The sequence below is a fragment of the Arvicola amphibius genome, chromosome 1, assembly GCF_903992535.2.
Source record: "Arvicola amphibius chromosome 1, mArvAmp1.2, whole genome shotgun sequence".
NCBI classification, from domain to species: Eukaryota; Metazoa; Chordata; class Mammalia; order Rodentia; family Cricetidae; genus Arvicola; species Arvicola amphibius.
In genome coordinates this window covers 63,297,513-63,313,209 of record NC_052047.1, presented here as the reverse complement: position 1 = coordinate 63,313,209, position 15,697 = coordinate 63,297,513, and the positions used below count along the sequence as shown (strand labels likewise).

Below are 15,697 nucleotides of genomic sequence, written 5' to 3'. Positions count from 1 at the left end.
TATGGGCCAGGCAGTGTTTTAAAAGAATACAGTTTCCGTGTAATTATTTCGGGTGTAAAGCTAGCTGGGGGCCGGACACAGCGTGTTGTTATTTCGGGGTATAAGCTAGCTGGTGACTGGGAGCTGGGCAGCGGGAACGCGGTCCATCAGCCCCACACTACAGATTGGCGCTCCAACGTGGTGACTAAATCCACTCAGGTTTTTAACCTGAGAGGGCTTTAAATAAAGGAGAGAGAGTTTAACACAGCTTTCTGCTGTTTGCCTGGACGTGCCGTAGAGAGATTTTCTGTTTCTGCAATAGCGGCAGAGAAAAGCTGAGTCATTTTAAAACGCGGCTTCCTGGTGCTGTGCTGCCAGTGCAAATTCTGGCTATAAACCATTTCAGTGGCTTTTATGGACTGGATGTTTGTGTGTCCGCTTGGGATCGGGGGAAAAAAAGTACTCTGAGACCATGCCGATGGCTCACTGCTCCCTGCCTGCACCTGGGCAGATGGCGGAATCAGGCTTAGGCGAGCGGGACAGCATTTGCGGATTCCTGCCGCCATAGAGAGAGAGGTGTTTTCAGACTGCGCGGTGCTCTGCGCGTCAGATTCGGCTGTGACTTGGATTAAAAGAGTTTCTGTGCTGCACGCTCTGTATCAAAATTAAACTGCTGAGTGCAGCTCCAATGTGGACTGCTGTGTACCTGTAACTTTGTGCAGCTCAGGGGCACCAAATGACTGAGGCAGTAGCAGCTCTGGCTCTGCTCCGCCATGCTAAACTGTGCTAACCTCAGGCAGGTCTATCGTAATTACCATAATAACAGCGCAGTTAAGGTTTAGACTTGGCTGTAAACAGGCGGTACTGTATTACCTCTACATGGCGCAACTTAAGTTTTTAAGAAGTGGTTAACATTTTAAGAAATGCTCCTGGATAGTAAAAAATTACAGATTCACAATAGGACAGATTCAGACATAGAAGACCCCCATATGGGTCACAATGTTGGATGACTGTACGTAGGCTTGAGAGAGAGAAAAAAATAAATATATAGAGAATAAAGTTAATGCCTTAAAAAAGGGGTAAAGTCTTTAAAGAGACAGAATAAAGTAAAGTGATAGAGTGAAAATAAGCCACGTAAAAATGGAAAATTCACAGAGAGTCTGGATTATGTATTTTATTGTGTTTTCTTTGAAATTTTGACTGTAAAGGAGCTAAATACAGAGAGACATTTCATTATATGGGCTGCCAGGTTAGACCAGAATGGACATCTTAATGGTATGACTTCAGGATTTGGATCTAAGAACATGATGCTTTGGAAAAGAGTTTCTTCTTTTGTTTTCACAGAGGACGAGACTCTGTGGATTGCTTCTATCCCAATATGGTATGATAGACCACGCCCTCCTGAAAGGTTGCTGTGAACACCCTCAAAAAATTACTTCGCTCAACTGCTGACTGAGATGAACCTAGCAGACAGGTTATACCATAAAAGACCTAAATAACAACTCCCCCATTCAGCAGGAAGCAGTTTGGAGAGAAAAAACTGCGCCCATTTTCCCAAATATTGTTTATAAATGTTCTTTTACATTTAAAGGGGGAGATGATATAGATATGAATTTACATTGGTATGGATTTTAAGGTCAATTTGTTATATGTATATGTATTTCTGATCTTGATTAAGCTATTGTGATTGTAGTTCATTTTAAAAATTGTAATGTATAATTAGGAAATATAGGTTGTTAATGGATAATCATTGATAATAGTTAAGCTTGTAGTCATGTTATTAGATTTTCTAGATATGTAGAGATATATTTCAGTTAGATAGATATTCTTCATATCTTTCAAAGACTGCAGAATATGGCATTTAATGTTTTAATAACTTAGGGTTTTTCATGACAATGAGACACGTCTGCTCCTGGCAGCACCAATCTACTTTGAGAGGAAGATGGGCATCGAAGAGGCTACTTATGGAGTTTGTTAGCCATTTGGGCAAGAAACTGCTCTTGGCTGGACTGTTGCATAAACTGGACACAAGGAACCCACAGAAAGAGGACTGCTGAACTTGCCTAAAGGTGAGATGGTCTTTCAGGGTTCCTGATTCATGAAAGAGTCTGCGAGACGTTCTGCAGGACACAGTAGAAAGTGACTGAACTGTCTTTGGAATTTCCTGCTTCATGAAAAAGTCTGCTGGACACTATGGGCCTGTAGGCTGAAGATGGATGCCCCAACCGTACAGAGGAACTTTGGGTGACTGTCCAGGCAGCGAGTTGTCTCTGTCATTTCTAGAGTTTGAAAGTTACTTACTTCTTGTTTACTTAGGTAGTCTTATATCCTTCTGGAGTCTTTGATGGAGTTGAAGAATGGTTCAATAGTTATAGTTTTCCTTAGTTATGATAAAAGATAAAATAGATTTAAATATTGTAACTGTAATACTTACTTGATAACTGTTTTGTTATATGTAATTTTGCTATGTTAAAGTTGAAGCCTTTCTTTTTTGTTTAAACAGAAAAAGGGGAAATGATGGAGGAGAGTTATCTGTCTATGTTTCTTTCATTGGTTAATTAATAAAGAAAACTGCCTTGGCCCTTTAAGAGAGGTGGAGTAGACAGAACAGAATTGTGGGAACAAGGAAGTAGAGTTGGGGAGACGCTTCAGGCATTCCCCATAGTGAGTCTCCATGCTGCTTCTCTCCGAGATGGACGCAGGTTAAGATCTCTCCTGGTAAGCCACACCTCGTGGTGCTACCCGGATTACTAAATATGGGTTAAAGCAAGATATGAGTATTAGCCAATAAGAGGCTGAAACTATGGGCCAGGCAGTGTTTTAAAAGAATACAGTTTCCGTGTAATTATTTCGGGTGTAAAGCTAGCCGTTGGCCGGGTGGCGGGACGCAGCCCCGTCGCTTCACACTACAAGATAGGGTAGTTTTGTTTTGTTTTTGAGAATTTCATACATGAATACTGTATGTACATCCTTTCTACACCACCCTCTCCCCTTCCAAGTATTCCCATGTGTCTCCCCACTCCTATAGTGATATATTATTTATTATGTTATATAATAAATAATGTATTATTTTAATAAATAAAGCTTGCCTGAAGACCAGAGTGCAAAGCGGCCATACTAGTCAGTCACACAGGCCAGGCAGTGATGTCACACAACTTTAATCCCAGCAGCCATACTAGTCAGCCATACAGGCCAGGCAGTGGTGGTGCATGCCTTTAATACCAGCTAGAGAGGAATATAAGACGGAGGAGACAGCTCTCAGGGTCAGTCTCAGACTGAGGATTCGTGGAGGCAGGATCATTCATTTCCGTCTGAGATAGAGGTAAGAGTCAGAGGCTGGCCGCTTTGCTTTTCTGATCTTCAGCTTGAACCCCAATATCTGTCTCTGGGTTTTTATTATTCATGCTGCACACTCCCTCTCAAATTCACGGTATCTTCTTCAACTATTTTGCTACATATATATAAAATATATATTATATATGTATATACATACAGTTTGCTAAGTTCACTTAGTGTTGCTCAAATGTCTATGTGTTTATGGATAGCCACTTGGGACTGGATAACCTATCAGGGGTTCATCTCTGGAAAGAGTGATTCTTCCTCTTTCAGCAGTCATCAATTGCCTGCAGTTCTTCATCTAGGGGGAGGACCCTGTGATAGTCCCCCATCATGTTAGGATGCCAACTGGTAGTGCCACCACGCATGTCCTGTTTAGGTGACGACACTGTTGAGATTTGATGGGTTCAGTTCCCTGTCATTTGAATACACACTACCTTGCAGCAGATGTCCTGGTGCAGTGGCACTTACAATTTACCCCACTTCTTTATCTGGGCAGGGGAAAGCAAGGCTGAGGGAGCAAGAAGAGCTAAAGAACACCAGGGATAACAGAAAAAGCCATAGGAGAGCATGTTGTGTTTATTTAAAAATACATATATAAGTAATTTAAATAAAGGTATATCACCTGTGGTGATCATGCTCTCCCCAACAGCCTTCTTGTTAGACTAGCTAACAAAAACCCAGTGCCAGACAAGACAACACATCCTTTGAGTTCTTAGTCAGGGAAGCTCATGAGAATTCCCAAACAATACAAGCTATTGCCAATGTCTTTGGTTGTCTCCCAGAATTTGAAGATAAGACATATTGCTAAAGACACCATATACTTCAGACACAGAACACTGGGAAGGATCCAGCTGGAACTGACCTGGAAGCCTCATTCCTGAGGACCAGCACTCATTGTATTTGAAGGTGCTATACAAGTTGCTGAGGGAGAAAAACAAAAGCCCTAATCAGCTGTAAAGCCTATAAACTACAACAATGACCAGCATGGAGAGATATATCCGAGGGTGCAATAGTGGCACTTATATCTTAGGGGTAACTAACAACCACCTCATTGGATTTAAGTCCCACTTAATAGGAGGGAATTCCTTCCTAGCAATGTAAACCTAGCCAACTACCCATGGCTGGTGAGGTCATGGACCCTGCAGGACAACCTAATACTGTCAATCTTCTAAACCAATATAATTCCCAACTAAATTCTAAATACTTATTTTTATATCCACAGGTAAGTTTAGCTCTTACTCATACTCAAAAAATCTTCATTGCAGCAGGTGGATGCTATTACAGAATGCCACAACTGATCAAAATGCAGAGAACAACTAGCAGTAGGATGCTTAGTCCCAGTTGACGCATCTCTAACACAACCCTTACACCTAAGGCACAGGGAACAACATGGATTATTATTTTAAAGAAACTAGAAGCACAAATGCTACTGCTTTAAGCTAGCACATAGCAACCCTTCAGCAAGCAATGCCAATATCAAATGTGCCATCTCATGGAGAACGACCTGTCTATTTTCCATGCCCTGCCTTAGGTGGGCTTTGCCTGCCTGAACTGGGCCATGTCCTTTCTCAAATCCCAATGTCAGTCATGAGGACTAGCACTTAGCTGGTGCTCAAGAGGGTCCAGAAAACAACTAACTGTCAGCGAATATAAATCTAAAGTGGGAAGAAGGCTACTGAGGACAACCACTTGGCCAACAGCAGACCTTCAAGACAACAGGTTTCAAGGCTATAGTACTTGGGCAACAGCTGACTTTCAAGGTAAACAGGTTCAGAGCTTCAAAGAAGTTGCTGGTGCTAATAGTTTGGGCTACCTAAAGGCTGCCACCATTTGGCATGGGCTCCTCCTTGAGAAGATAAACAGGTGATCCAGTTGCAGACTCAAGGAGTAAGGAAGTCAGTGGGATGTTGGTGCAGGCCTGACCTGGACTAGCCTTGAGTCCCAACCCCCAAAGTAGACAACAATCTAAGTAAAAAAGAGGTAAGATCCTCTCAAAGCCTGGGAGCATGATGGCCTAGTCCACATATCCCAGAGTAAAATGAAGGATTTAAGATTCAAGAAATGGCCAGGTGGTGGTGGCGCACACCTTTAATCCCAGCACTTGGGAGGCAGAGACAGGTGGATCTCTGTGAGTTTGAGACCAGCCTAGTCTACAAGAGCTAGTTTCAGGACTGCCAGGGCTGTTACACAGAGAAACACTGTCTTGAAAACTCTCCCTACCTCCCCACCTGAAAAATCCAAGAAATGTGTGGAGATTGGAGTATCAAATACAATAAAAGTTTGACTATAAACACATTTGCAACCATTACTGGAAAGACTGACTAAAATTCACCAAGTTTAAATATCTAAAGCCCAGCTAACTTCCCTATGTGCATGTTACAAGCTGTAAAGAAGTGAAAAGAGTTAAATGAGTTAAATCTCTGCACTCACTGAATGCAATTTAAGAACCCAGGCATATAACAAACACAGAGAGCTTTCCAAAGTCAAGCCTCAGCAAGGGTCACGTGTGTGGTTCATAAGCACACCTTCACACACCAGGGGCTTACCTTTTGTGTTTTCTTTGAATCTTTCTGAGCAGTCTCTCGAAGCGGGACTTTTCCAAACAGCTTCCATCCCAAGTCTCTCTGTCTATCAAGTCTTGCATTTTGTTTTCTAGCAAGCAAATTCCTATAGAAAGAAAAGAAAAGGGCTAGGCCATTTCTGGGTGTTATAGAGACACTCCGACGGCCAAGGCAGGCTGACATGAACAAATCAAACTGTTTTGAGAGAGACTACAGGCTGCAAGCACATGGTAACACCTCAGACTGGGCCTGCACACACACAGAACTACACAGACACCAATCTCAGACACAAGCTTGCTGTTGTGTGCAAATTCCTAAATTCAGAATAAGAAACTGTGTTCAGCGATAAAGTATATCAGCAGAAGCTGGTCAAAATGAACTGAATACCTGACGCAGCCATTTAATAACTGTGAGTCTGGACCAGAGAGTAACCTGAGTCTGTTCTATGTATGAGTGACAGAGACCCCATTTGTGATCCACAAGATCCTTTACAGACAGACATTTCAAGGGCAGTCAGTCTTTCAGACCAGAGTTGTTTCAGTAGCTAACCTCTAGCTTAAATTATCTATACAGCCTCTAACGACTGGAGAAAATCATTCCTTAGATGGTCACAAGGTCTTCTCTCTCAACAACATGTAAACAAAAGCTCCCAAAACTACAAATCCTAACTGGCAGTATAAATCAACCTGGTTCTCGGATGCATTATACAGGTACAGCCATTAACACAAATGACCTCCAGGTCTCCCAAAAAGCAGACATCCCTGCAGCTTTCCAGAAAGTTTAATATGTTTAATATATATATGTGTGTGTGTATATATATATACATATATGTGTGTGTATATATATATATACACAAAAACTTTAAGAAGAAACAAGTGACCAGATATGGTACAGTATATATTAATCCCTGAATTCTGGATGCTGAAACAGGAGGATCGCTACAAATTCAAGACAGCCTAGGCTTTGATGTGATTCAGAGGCCAGCTTGGGCTGCATTATAGCAAGGCCCTGTCAAAAGAGAGGGAGGAGGGAGAAGGGAGGGAGACGTGAGAGGTGGGGGAGAGGAGGAACTATGAGAATGAACTGGTTTCACTGTTTTCTTCCCATGTTTCTGTTGTGGTTCCCGAAATGGTTGTTTCACAGTCCAGTACAATTTCTATTTACATTTGTAAAAATAAAAAATAAAATAAAGGAACTTTAGGCACTCTAGAGCTCCAACCCATTCTTTATCTAAGAAAGACTTTTGCAATTTAAACCAAGTAAAGCCTCAGGCACCCACAGATGCTAAGAACACGGGACACCCAGAACCTGAGTTACTGGAAGGGTTTTTTATATCTGGCTGAAGAACAGCTGCCCTCTCAGGGGAAGGAAGCTCGCACAGGTGGTGAAACAAGACACAAGGAAGGCGAGGTCACGTGCTAGTGGTGGCAGTAAGGAAGGACAGTGCTGCAGGTCCAGGGAGGGAATCTGAGACCTCACAGAACAATCAAGCATAGGATATGTGAGAGGCTCTGGGCACCTGGTTCTCGCATTAGTGCCTTCTGAGACTGAGCATAAACGGTGCTATTCACTTCAACAATAGGCAGATGACAATGAAAGGGAGCAGCTGAAACCACACTGTCGGAGGCTGCACAATGAAAGTGAAGGCAAAACTAAAGAGCATACAAATTCAAAGCTGCTTGGTTAGTGTCAGCCTAGGATTTTAAGCTTACAAACAAACCAAAACTTAACAGATTTATGGAAAGCATCTTGAATTTCTTTTTATAATTAATACCTTGAAAACCCTCAGTCACAATACTACATATAAAATGACACCGCACACAGTGCTCTGAACACACAAAAGTGCCTTTCAGAACTAGATGGCCAAAAATCACATGACCAAAGCCAGTGCTCAGTCAGACACACAGAGCAAACAAGAACAGGTAGACACAAGCCAGAACTCTCTTGCCCAGTGCAATCTTCCTGCCCAGGGTCTGGCAGCATCTTCCAGACACCTTTTAGAACCCATGCCCATGGTGCCACTCTTGCCTAGTATTCAGCGGCCCCTTTCCAAGGCTATGTGACCTCATGAGTCATCTGCCTACGCTGCCCAGGGGATGGAGAACAAGGGAGTAGCTGTATCGCTGTATTCAAGTATACTCTTTTGAGACTTTAGAACACCTGTCTCCACTCAGCAACAGACCCTCACTCACACTTGTTCAAGGCTCCTAGCACTGTTTCCACAGCACCCACTACTTCAGGCTGTACCTTCAACATAGGCTCTATGCCCTCTCCTCTGCTTTTCATTCCTAGCAGGAGGCAGAGAAGTCACCTCTTTACTCCCTGGGTCTATCTAGCAAGCAGTAGATTGTTCAGCACATTTGCTGGCAGGTAGAGTGACCACTGTGTGTGTTTGCAAGGAGGCAAGGGCAGGGGAAACAAGAAAGCATGGCTAACAATACTGTCAGGAGTCCCCCAAAAGGCTCGTGTGCCAAAGGCTTGGTCTCCCGCTGGTGGCAATACTGAAAGGTGACTGATTTCATCAATGGGTAATCCACTGTTGAGTTCACAGATGAATGAGCTATTCATTAGGAGTCAGGGCCTGATTAAAAGTAGGTCAAAGGGGGTATGCTCTTGAAGGGTATAGATAATCCTGGACCTTTCTTGCTGTTCTCTCTGCTTTCTGCCTGTCTTACCACACGGAGCCAGCAGACTCAGAAGAGAAGCCTCTGAAACGATGAGGCAAAATAAGGCCTCTCCTCCAAGCTGTTTTCCTCAGGTGTTTTGTCAGAGACTGAAATATGACTAATACATACACACATACAGTGACACACACTGAAGCTAAGGAGACAATAATCCTGCTTAAACCACAAGGTCAACAAAGATAATCCCAGGTAGGAGATCCTAGGAACGAAGGGGCAAAGTGAGACTGAATGGACGTCTCAGTCAGTAAAGTGCTTGCCATACCAGCATAAGGACCAGAATCAAATCCCCAGAACCTAAATATCAGGCATGGTGCACATGCAGGAAGCAGGGGCAGGTAGATCCTTGGGGCTCCCTAGCTAGCCAGCTACCCTAATAAGTGAGTCCCGGGTTCCAATAAGCTGTACTGTCTCAAAAAAAAAAAAAAAAAAAAAGAAAAAAAAAGAAAGAAAATCAATCAAACAAACTAAAGGCGGACAGTTCCTGAGGCTGACCTGTGGCCTCCATATGCATACACACACACAAAAAGAAGGGACAGCAGAAGGTGGAGACAGGAAATTCCGGGGAGAAAGAACACCCACTATGCCCTATGGGAGGGCAGAAAGGTGGAAGATAGTCTCGGGGGGGGGGGGGGGGTGAGTGTCCACTACAGAGAAGTGCTTTATAAAAGCTGGACTCCTTTGTTCTGTATCCCCAGCAAATTATGGCTTCTCAGTGGGACACATTTGTGTCTCAAAGAGGTAAAGTAACCTTCTTGAAACCTTAGGGACAGACAGCTGCTGACACCCATGAGACCCAGAGCTAGCTACCAACATAGAGTGCAGTGCCTGTAGCCCTGCTCCAATCCATACATTCTTTACCACACTGCCCACATAGTTCCCTGACCACCTCACACTCAAGATCGCAAGTCTTGTGTTAATGTGCACACACTATATGGTCCCCCTGCCCTGTCACAAGTCCATTTCTCTCCACTCACTTCTTCCCAGATGCTCACTCAAATCCCCTTCCACAGACCTCCTTCTAAAGATATCAGTCTGGGGGATGAGTTCCTCCGCAGGCTTGGACTGAGCAGCCTCCAGGCCTCATTCCTGCCATATTTCCTAAGGTCTCAAGTCCCAGGTGAAGAAAGGCCTCTTTCCAGTAGCCTCCTTGTCTATGATCCAGGAAGGGGCCTGTCCTACCTGTGCCCTTTTTTCAGCTATCCTTCAGGCACCGTACTGCCCTGGACCTGAGGCCCCAAATACATTTACAAGTCCACACCCTGAAGGCAGAAATGGCTCACACTAGCCCGGTCTTCAAGTCTTACCAGTGACTTGAACCTGGATTTTTTTTTCTTCTGTGGCATGTGGCCTGGCTCCACATCCATCCCTATCCCAAGGCTGCTCCCAGGTCCATTAGTGTTGGGAAATAAGTGACATGAGTGTTGAATGAGGCGGAGGCCAGGTTCAGCACAGCTGCATTCTTGGCCTGTGGAAGAGCTTTCCCCACCCATCAGGTGATTCCAAGGTTTTCCACTGAGTGAGCACTGAAGAGCAGGGACTCTTCATGTCAATCCCCCCGACATACACACACTGCTACTATGTCAGTGCTCAGCACCTCCAAAATAGAGAAATTCAGAGAATGAGCTAGTTGTGAGAACAGGTAGATCCCGAAAAGGTGATCTAAGAAGCAGTAGCCAGAGCACCTCTACCAGGCCCAGAAGCTGCCTGCACCAAGGTGATTCCAGAATCCTACTGAAGTTGTCTCAACCTCTCAGAGACACTAGGGAGATAATGGAAGAAGTGTCAATGGTGAAGCCACGGCCAAGTACAAGGGACTAAGTAGGATTCTAACAGAAGTTAGGGCTAAATAACCATGGGCACGCAAAGCTGAGCTGTAGCTATTTTATCCAGAGGCTGGGAAAGTCATTATTTTCATCTCAGTAGTTAATTTATGACATGGGAAAAGATATAGACACCAGGACAAAGTAATGTTCAAAACGGTAGTGTGTCAGTTTCTGTGAAGCCAGGAAAAAACTCTTAGGTACACTGTCAAGTATGAGACACACAGGGTGTCACTAGAATTGAGAGCAAGACAGTTGTTGACACATTTACCTGGGGCCTACTATGGCTCCAGCATGCACACAGCCTCTTCCAATTCCTAGCAGGCTTTATTTTTAAGACCTCTCAGGATACCCTGTACAGTAGGAAGCACACAAGATAGACACCTTGTAAAAAGGCAAGGGAGAGTAGGTTTCAAGAACACCACCAACTATGAAACAGAAACTCTCCTTACCTACAGACAATGGGTTTTGGGCTGCACTGTACAGCACTAGAGCTACTACCCACTGTCCCTACTGAATACCTGAAACATGGAAGACAAGGCAGTGAAGTGTTGACGGAAACACAATGTTATTTTTTAAATGTCATAAAGAGTGAAAGCTGAAAGTCTGTAATATATTTATAAAAAAGCTTTAAGAAGAACATTTTCTTAGAGACTGAAAATTATCTACTGTCACAGACAAAAGCCAGGGTCCTAACAAGATCAAATAACCAAATAACCCATGTGATACAGGTGTCAGCCTCTGCTTGCCCAGGTATGAACTGCCTGCCGACAGCCACTACTCTGGGACAAGTTACTAGATATGATATGCTACTTTCTACCACAAATTCCATTGTACTTTTTGAATTGTGACTCATGAAAATGTATCATTTGTTTTAAAGTTTATAAACAAGAAATGACCATTGCAAAGCCAGATAGTTCTGTCACTAGAAAACAAAATACTTTTGCATCATCCCCCACTGCATCATTCTCCAATGTATCTCTCCCCCACTGCATCACTCCCCTACAGCGTCACTCCCCCACTGCATAACTCCCATAGACAATTAATGCCCCAGTAAGCCCTTGAGTTTTCTGCAGACCCAGCAACAAAATCTAGTGAGTGCAAACAAGTTCTTGGTGATCAGCATCAGTGGCCTTAGCAAGGGAAAAGTTAAAGGCAATATGAAATTACTCAGTGACATTCCACCGGCACCACAAACCAAAGCCTTTTGGAAGAGGAACTAAATGAGTTTGCTCAGCTGCTGACAAATAAGCTTTGATTCAAATCACTGCACTGAGGTATAATCCCTTGCTGTGTCAGGGAAGCATGAACAGAGTTGGAAGGGGGCTTGATGAAGAATGGCATCCATAAACCTTATGTGATTAACACACTCCAGGAACTCTTTACTGGGCCTTTCATGTTGTTTTTTTCAGCTACTGCCCCAACCTAAAAATAGGAGTATCAGGGAGAAGGAGCCCAGCTTTCATACTGAGTCTGGAGGGAAGTGGCAGGGACCAAAGGCAAGGCATTCAGTGGAGCAGATCCAAGCAGGCTAACGGCATTTGAGGGGCAGCCAAAGTTAGACCTCTACCCTAGCTCTAACCTTGGTAGCCATTTCTTCTGAACCTCTTTTCTACCATACACAATTCTGTAAGCTACCTACTAAAGTGGTGGTTCTCAACCTGTGAGTCTCAACCCCTTTGGGGATCAAATGACCCTTTCATGGAGGTTGCCTAAGATTATCCTACATATCAGATATTTATACTATAATTCGTAACAATAGCAAAATTACAGTTATGAAGTAGCAACGAAAACAATTTTATGGTTGGGGTAACCACAACATGAGGAACTGTATTAAAGGGTCACAGAATTAGGAAGGTTGAGAATCACTGTACTAAGGTAAGGAATCATGGTGCTGACTGCAGAATACAGCACAGAGCATGTTACAGTCAGACCCAAACACATCTCATAAGCAACTACTATGCTCAAAGCACAGACCATAAAACAGGTAAGTGAACCTTCAAGAAGCCCCAAACAAACTGGCTCACTGACGTATTGGTGGTGATATAAGAAGCAACTAGGAATAATGCCCAGCACAGGGGAGGGGAGAAAGAAAAAGACAAAGAGGTCAAGATACCTGTTATCAATCAGTTCCTCCCCCATGGCTGAGGAGACAGTATTCAAAGACACCAGGAGCCAGAGTCATGCATAGGAAAAGGAAGGAGGACTACAGGTACAGGAGTATAGAAACACAGGCTGCTGTATCACAAGGGAACCCGAGTTACATGGCAAGTTTCACCTTCATCTGTCCAGACACTTTCTGACTGAAATGTCTGCTCAGTTATATACTGACCTTCTCTGCACACTGTTCTAGCATGGAGCTCCTACCCAACAGAAGTTAATGAAAACATCACCTGTGGCTTCTGATTAAGGCGAGTAGTAATATTCCAAGTAGCTGGGTAAATTCCCAAGTCCGCCCATCTGGCACTCAGCCCTTCCTAATACAAGTGCCAGAAAATAAATGGCATTTGCTTCACTGGGCATGGCCCATAAGTCTGGTTTTCTCTCAGTGCATGTGATGAATAGCTGGCTCCTATCAGCAGAGTGGTTTGTAGCACAGGAAAACATTCTCCTATTCTGTTCAACTTCTTAGTAAAGACAGGAAAGGGGGAGAAAGGCAAAGCAGCTTGCTCACTGTCCACCTCTTTCACGTAGCTACCCGCATTCCTGTATCACCTGGTTGCAGAAACAAGCGATGAAAAGAAATGGTATTGCTGGTAAGAAAAGCCCCAATCCTGAACCCAGTCACACACTGGCATTCCCAACTCAGGCAGCTGAGGCGCCAATCTACATCAAGACAGCTGTACACTGGGAACAAGTTCCTGTCCCCCTGCTGAGCTCGGAAGTGAAGCAAAGGAGCTATGTGGAGACCAGTTGATCTGCCAGCTCTACCCCTCCAGAGCAGCATCCCAGAGCAAGCAACCACCATCTCAGAGCCCTGGGTTCCCATGCTCTTCATTCTACATGAAGATAAGCCTAACTTCTTCCTCGAACCATTGAAAGAACCAAGTGGGAAGACTGACAAATTCTGGAGCTCCATACTCACTCAGCTCCACGCTAGAGATGCAGAGAGACCCACCATGGGCAGAGATGACCCACCAGTGGCCTATTTTCTGTCTACAAAGTGTTCTCAACATGACGTATGGGTTGAACTCTTCTTATTTATTTATTTATTTATTTATTTATGTATTTTAAGAAAGTACACACACACGCACATGCACACACACACTCACACACACACACACACCACACCTGGGTTTCAGGTTTCTCTTCTCAAGTATACTTTAGTCTGTATCACCCAGCACTGCTCCCCAACATTTTATCACATGGCCAACACCAGCATTTTCATCATCTGTTTTCAGGGAGGAGCTGATCCAGGCTTTAAGAACTCTTTGAGCTTTGATAGTTTAGCCAGGAGATCCTTTAAGAAAAAATTAACTATGAACACAAAATTAGGGATAAACGAGAGGTTCTAGAGACTAGGATCCATTAAGATTGTCCCATATTCGGTTCCAGTACTCTGGCGTGTGAAGCTTGGAGCATGTCAGGAGCTGATGAGACTCCAGCAAGCACTTAGAGTCCAAGTCCATGCCCTAGTGTTAAAAATGAGCTGTGTAGCCTCTGGCCTCATAAGTATTTTTACACTTGTCCCCCATTAACTTTTGGGATGTGCTGAAACCAAAAGGTGACTTCAAAAGCAATATGAATGCTCACTGACAAGACACTATGTGGCCTGCACCTGACACCCGCCCTCTGAGAAGGTAGTCACAGAGAACACAGGGATAATGTCAACCTGTTGCCTAATGTTTTTTCATCAGGTATGAAGCTTCCAAGGCTGCACAAATTCTGGAGCCACTCACTGTTTCATCTGTATTGACCCCAAACAGGTCCTAAATATACACAACATCCTTGTTCAGGCACTGAGGACACAGTTCAGTGGGCAGAGTCCTTGCATACCATTTATGAGGCCTTAGGTTCCATTCCCAGCACTGGTGCATGCCTGAAATTCCAGCACTCAGAAGGTGAACACAAAAGGGCCAGAATAAGTAAGAATAAAGTAAGTTTGGGGCCAGCCTGAATTACATAAGACTATCTTAAAAATAAAAAATAAAAATTTATCAAGAAGTTTTTATAAGAGTTACAGAAGGATTCCTACTGTCACTTGATAGAGGAAGCTATGATCTAGAGCAGTCCAAAGACATCCAGATGCAGGGAACTAGGATGAGGTGTTGGACGAGGTTGAATGAGTGGGTGGATGGCAGCCCCAGCCCTGGTGGAGCAGGTTCAACCAGTCAGACACTCCTGAGGGATTTCTAAAACTTTTCTGAGGTGTCAAGGAAGCGAAGCTAAAGGCCTCCACCCTTGGCGTACAGCACTTCTGAGGGGCACACAGCTTCCTATTGGACTTAGCCATCATCACTCCTTGTTCTTCCCCCTCTGGTTCATGACATCAGAATCCAAGGTGAACCGCGGCACTCATCTCCAGAAGAGCTGCTGACCCACGTCCCAGTCACAGCTACCAGTTACAGGTCACTTTCCTGCGGCCTACAGCTGAGCCAGGCACTTCTCACGCAGTTTACATTCCCCTCCCAGAACCCAGTCGCCAAATAAAGATGAAGAAGCTGAAAGGCACCCCAAGAGCAGGGGTTCTCAACCTGTGGGCCAAGACCCGGTGGAGGGAGGGGGCTGAACAACCACAGGGGTCGAATATCATATATCCTGCATATAAAATGTTTACATTACAATTCATAGCAGTAGTAAAATTATAAAGTAGCAATGAAATAATTTTATAGCTGGAGATTGCTACGACATAAGGAACCGTATTAAGGGTCATATCATTAGAAAGAATGAGAACCACTGACCTAGAGAGACACAGGAAAAAGAACATAGCTAATCTTCTCCAGCCCATCAGTGTTTTCTACTCTCAAAACCTAAAATATGTGCAACTACAGTTGCCTCTAGCCTTGCCTTGAGAAAGCAAGGAAACAAAGACAGCCACTTCAACAGTCACAGGGCTGCTACACATTTTCCTCGGCAACCCCACAACTACACAGAAACAAAGTAAAACAGACACTGACCATGATCAGGGTGGGTGTTGGTGGAGGGATGGGGGTGGTAGCAAGCATTAGGCATGCCTGTGCACTAACACTGCCTCAGAGAGCTCCAGCCCCAGCATCCTACCTAAACACCAGGAATCATGTCCATTTTAAACAGGGCCACCCAAGGAAACTTCCCTACCATATCAAGGGCATCAGTTTCCCTCCCAGCACAGAGG

General features: G+C 44.1%; 1 protein-coding gene across 1 annotated transcript in view; it reads right to left on the bottom strand.

The window, feature by feature from the left end:
- Tbc1d14 (TBC1 domain family member 14) overlaps window positions 1–15,697 on the bottom strand; it is a 95,509-nt gene that overhangs the window by 52,936 nt on the left and 26,876 nt on the right. The window contains exon 3 of the mRNA XM_038323688.1: window positions 5,865–5,985. Within this exon, the coding sequence (XP_038179616.1) occupies window positions 5,865–5,985 (121 nt within the window). The remainder of the gene's footprint in view (window positions 1–5,864; window positions 5,986–15,697) is intronic.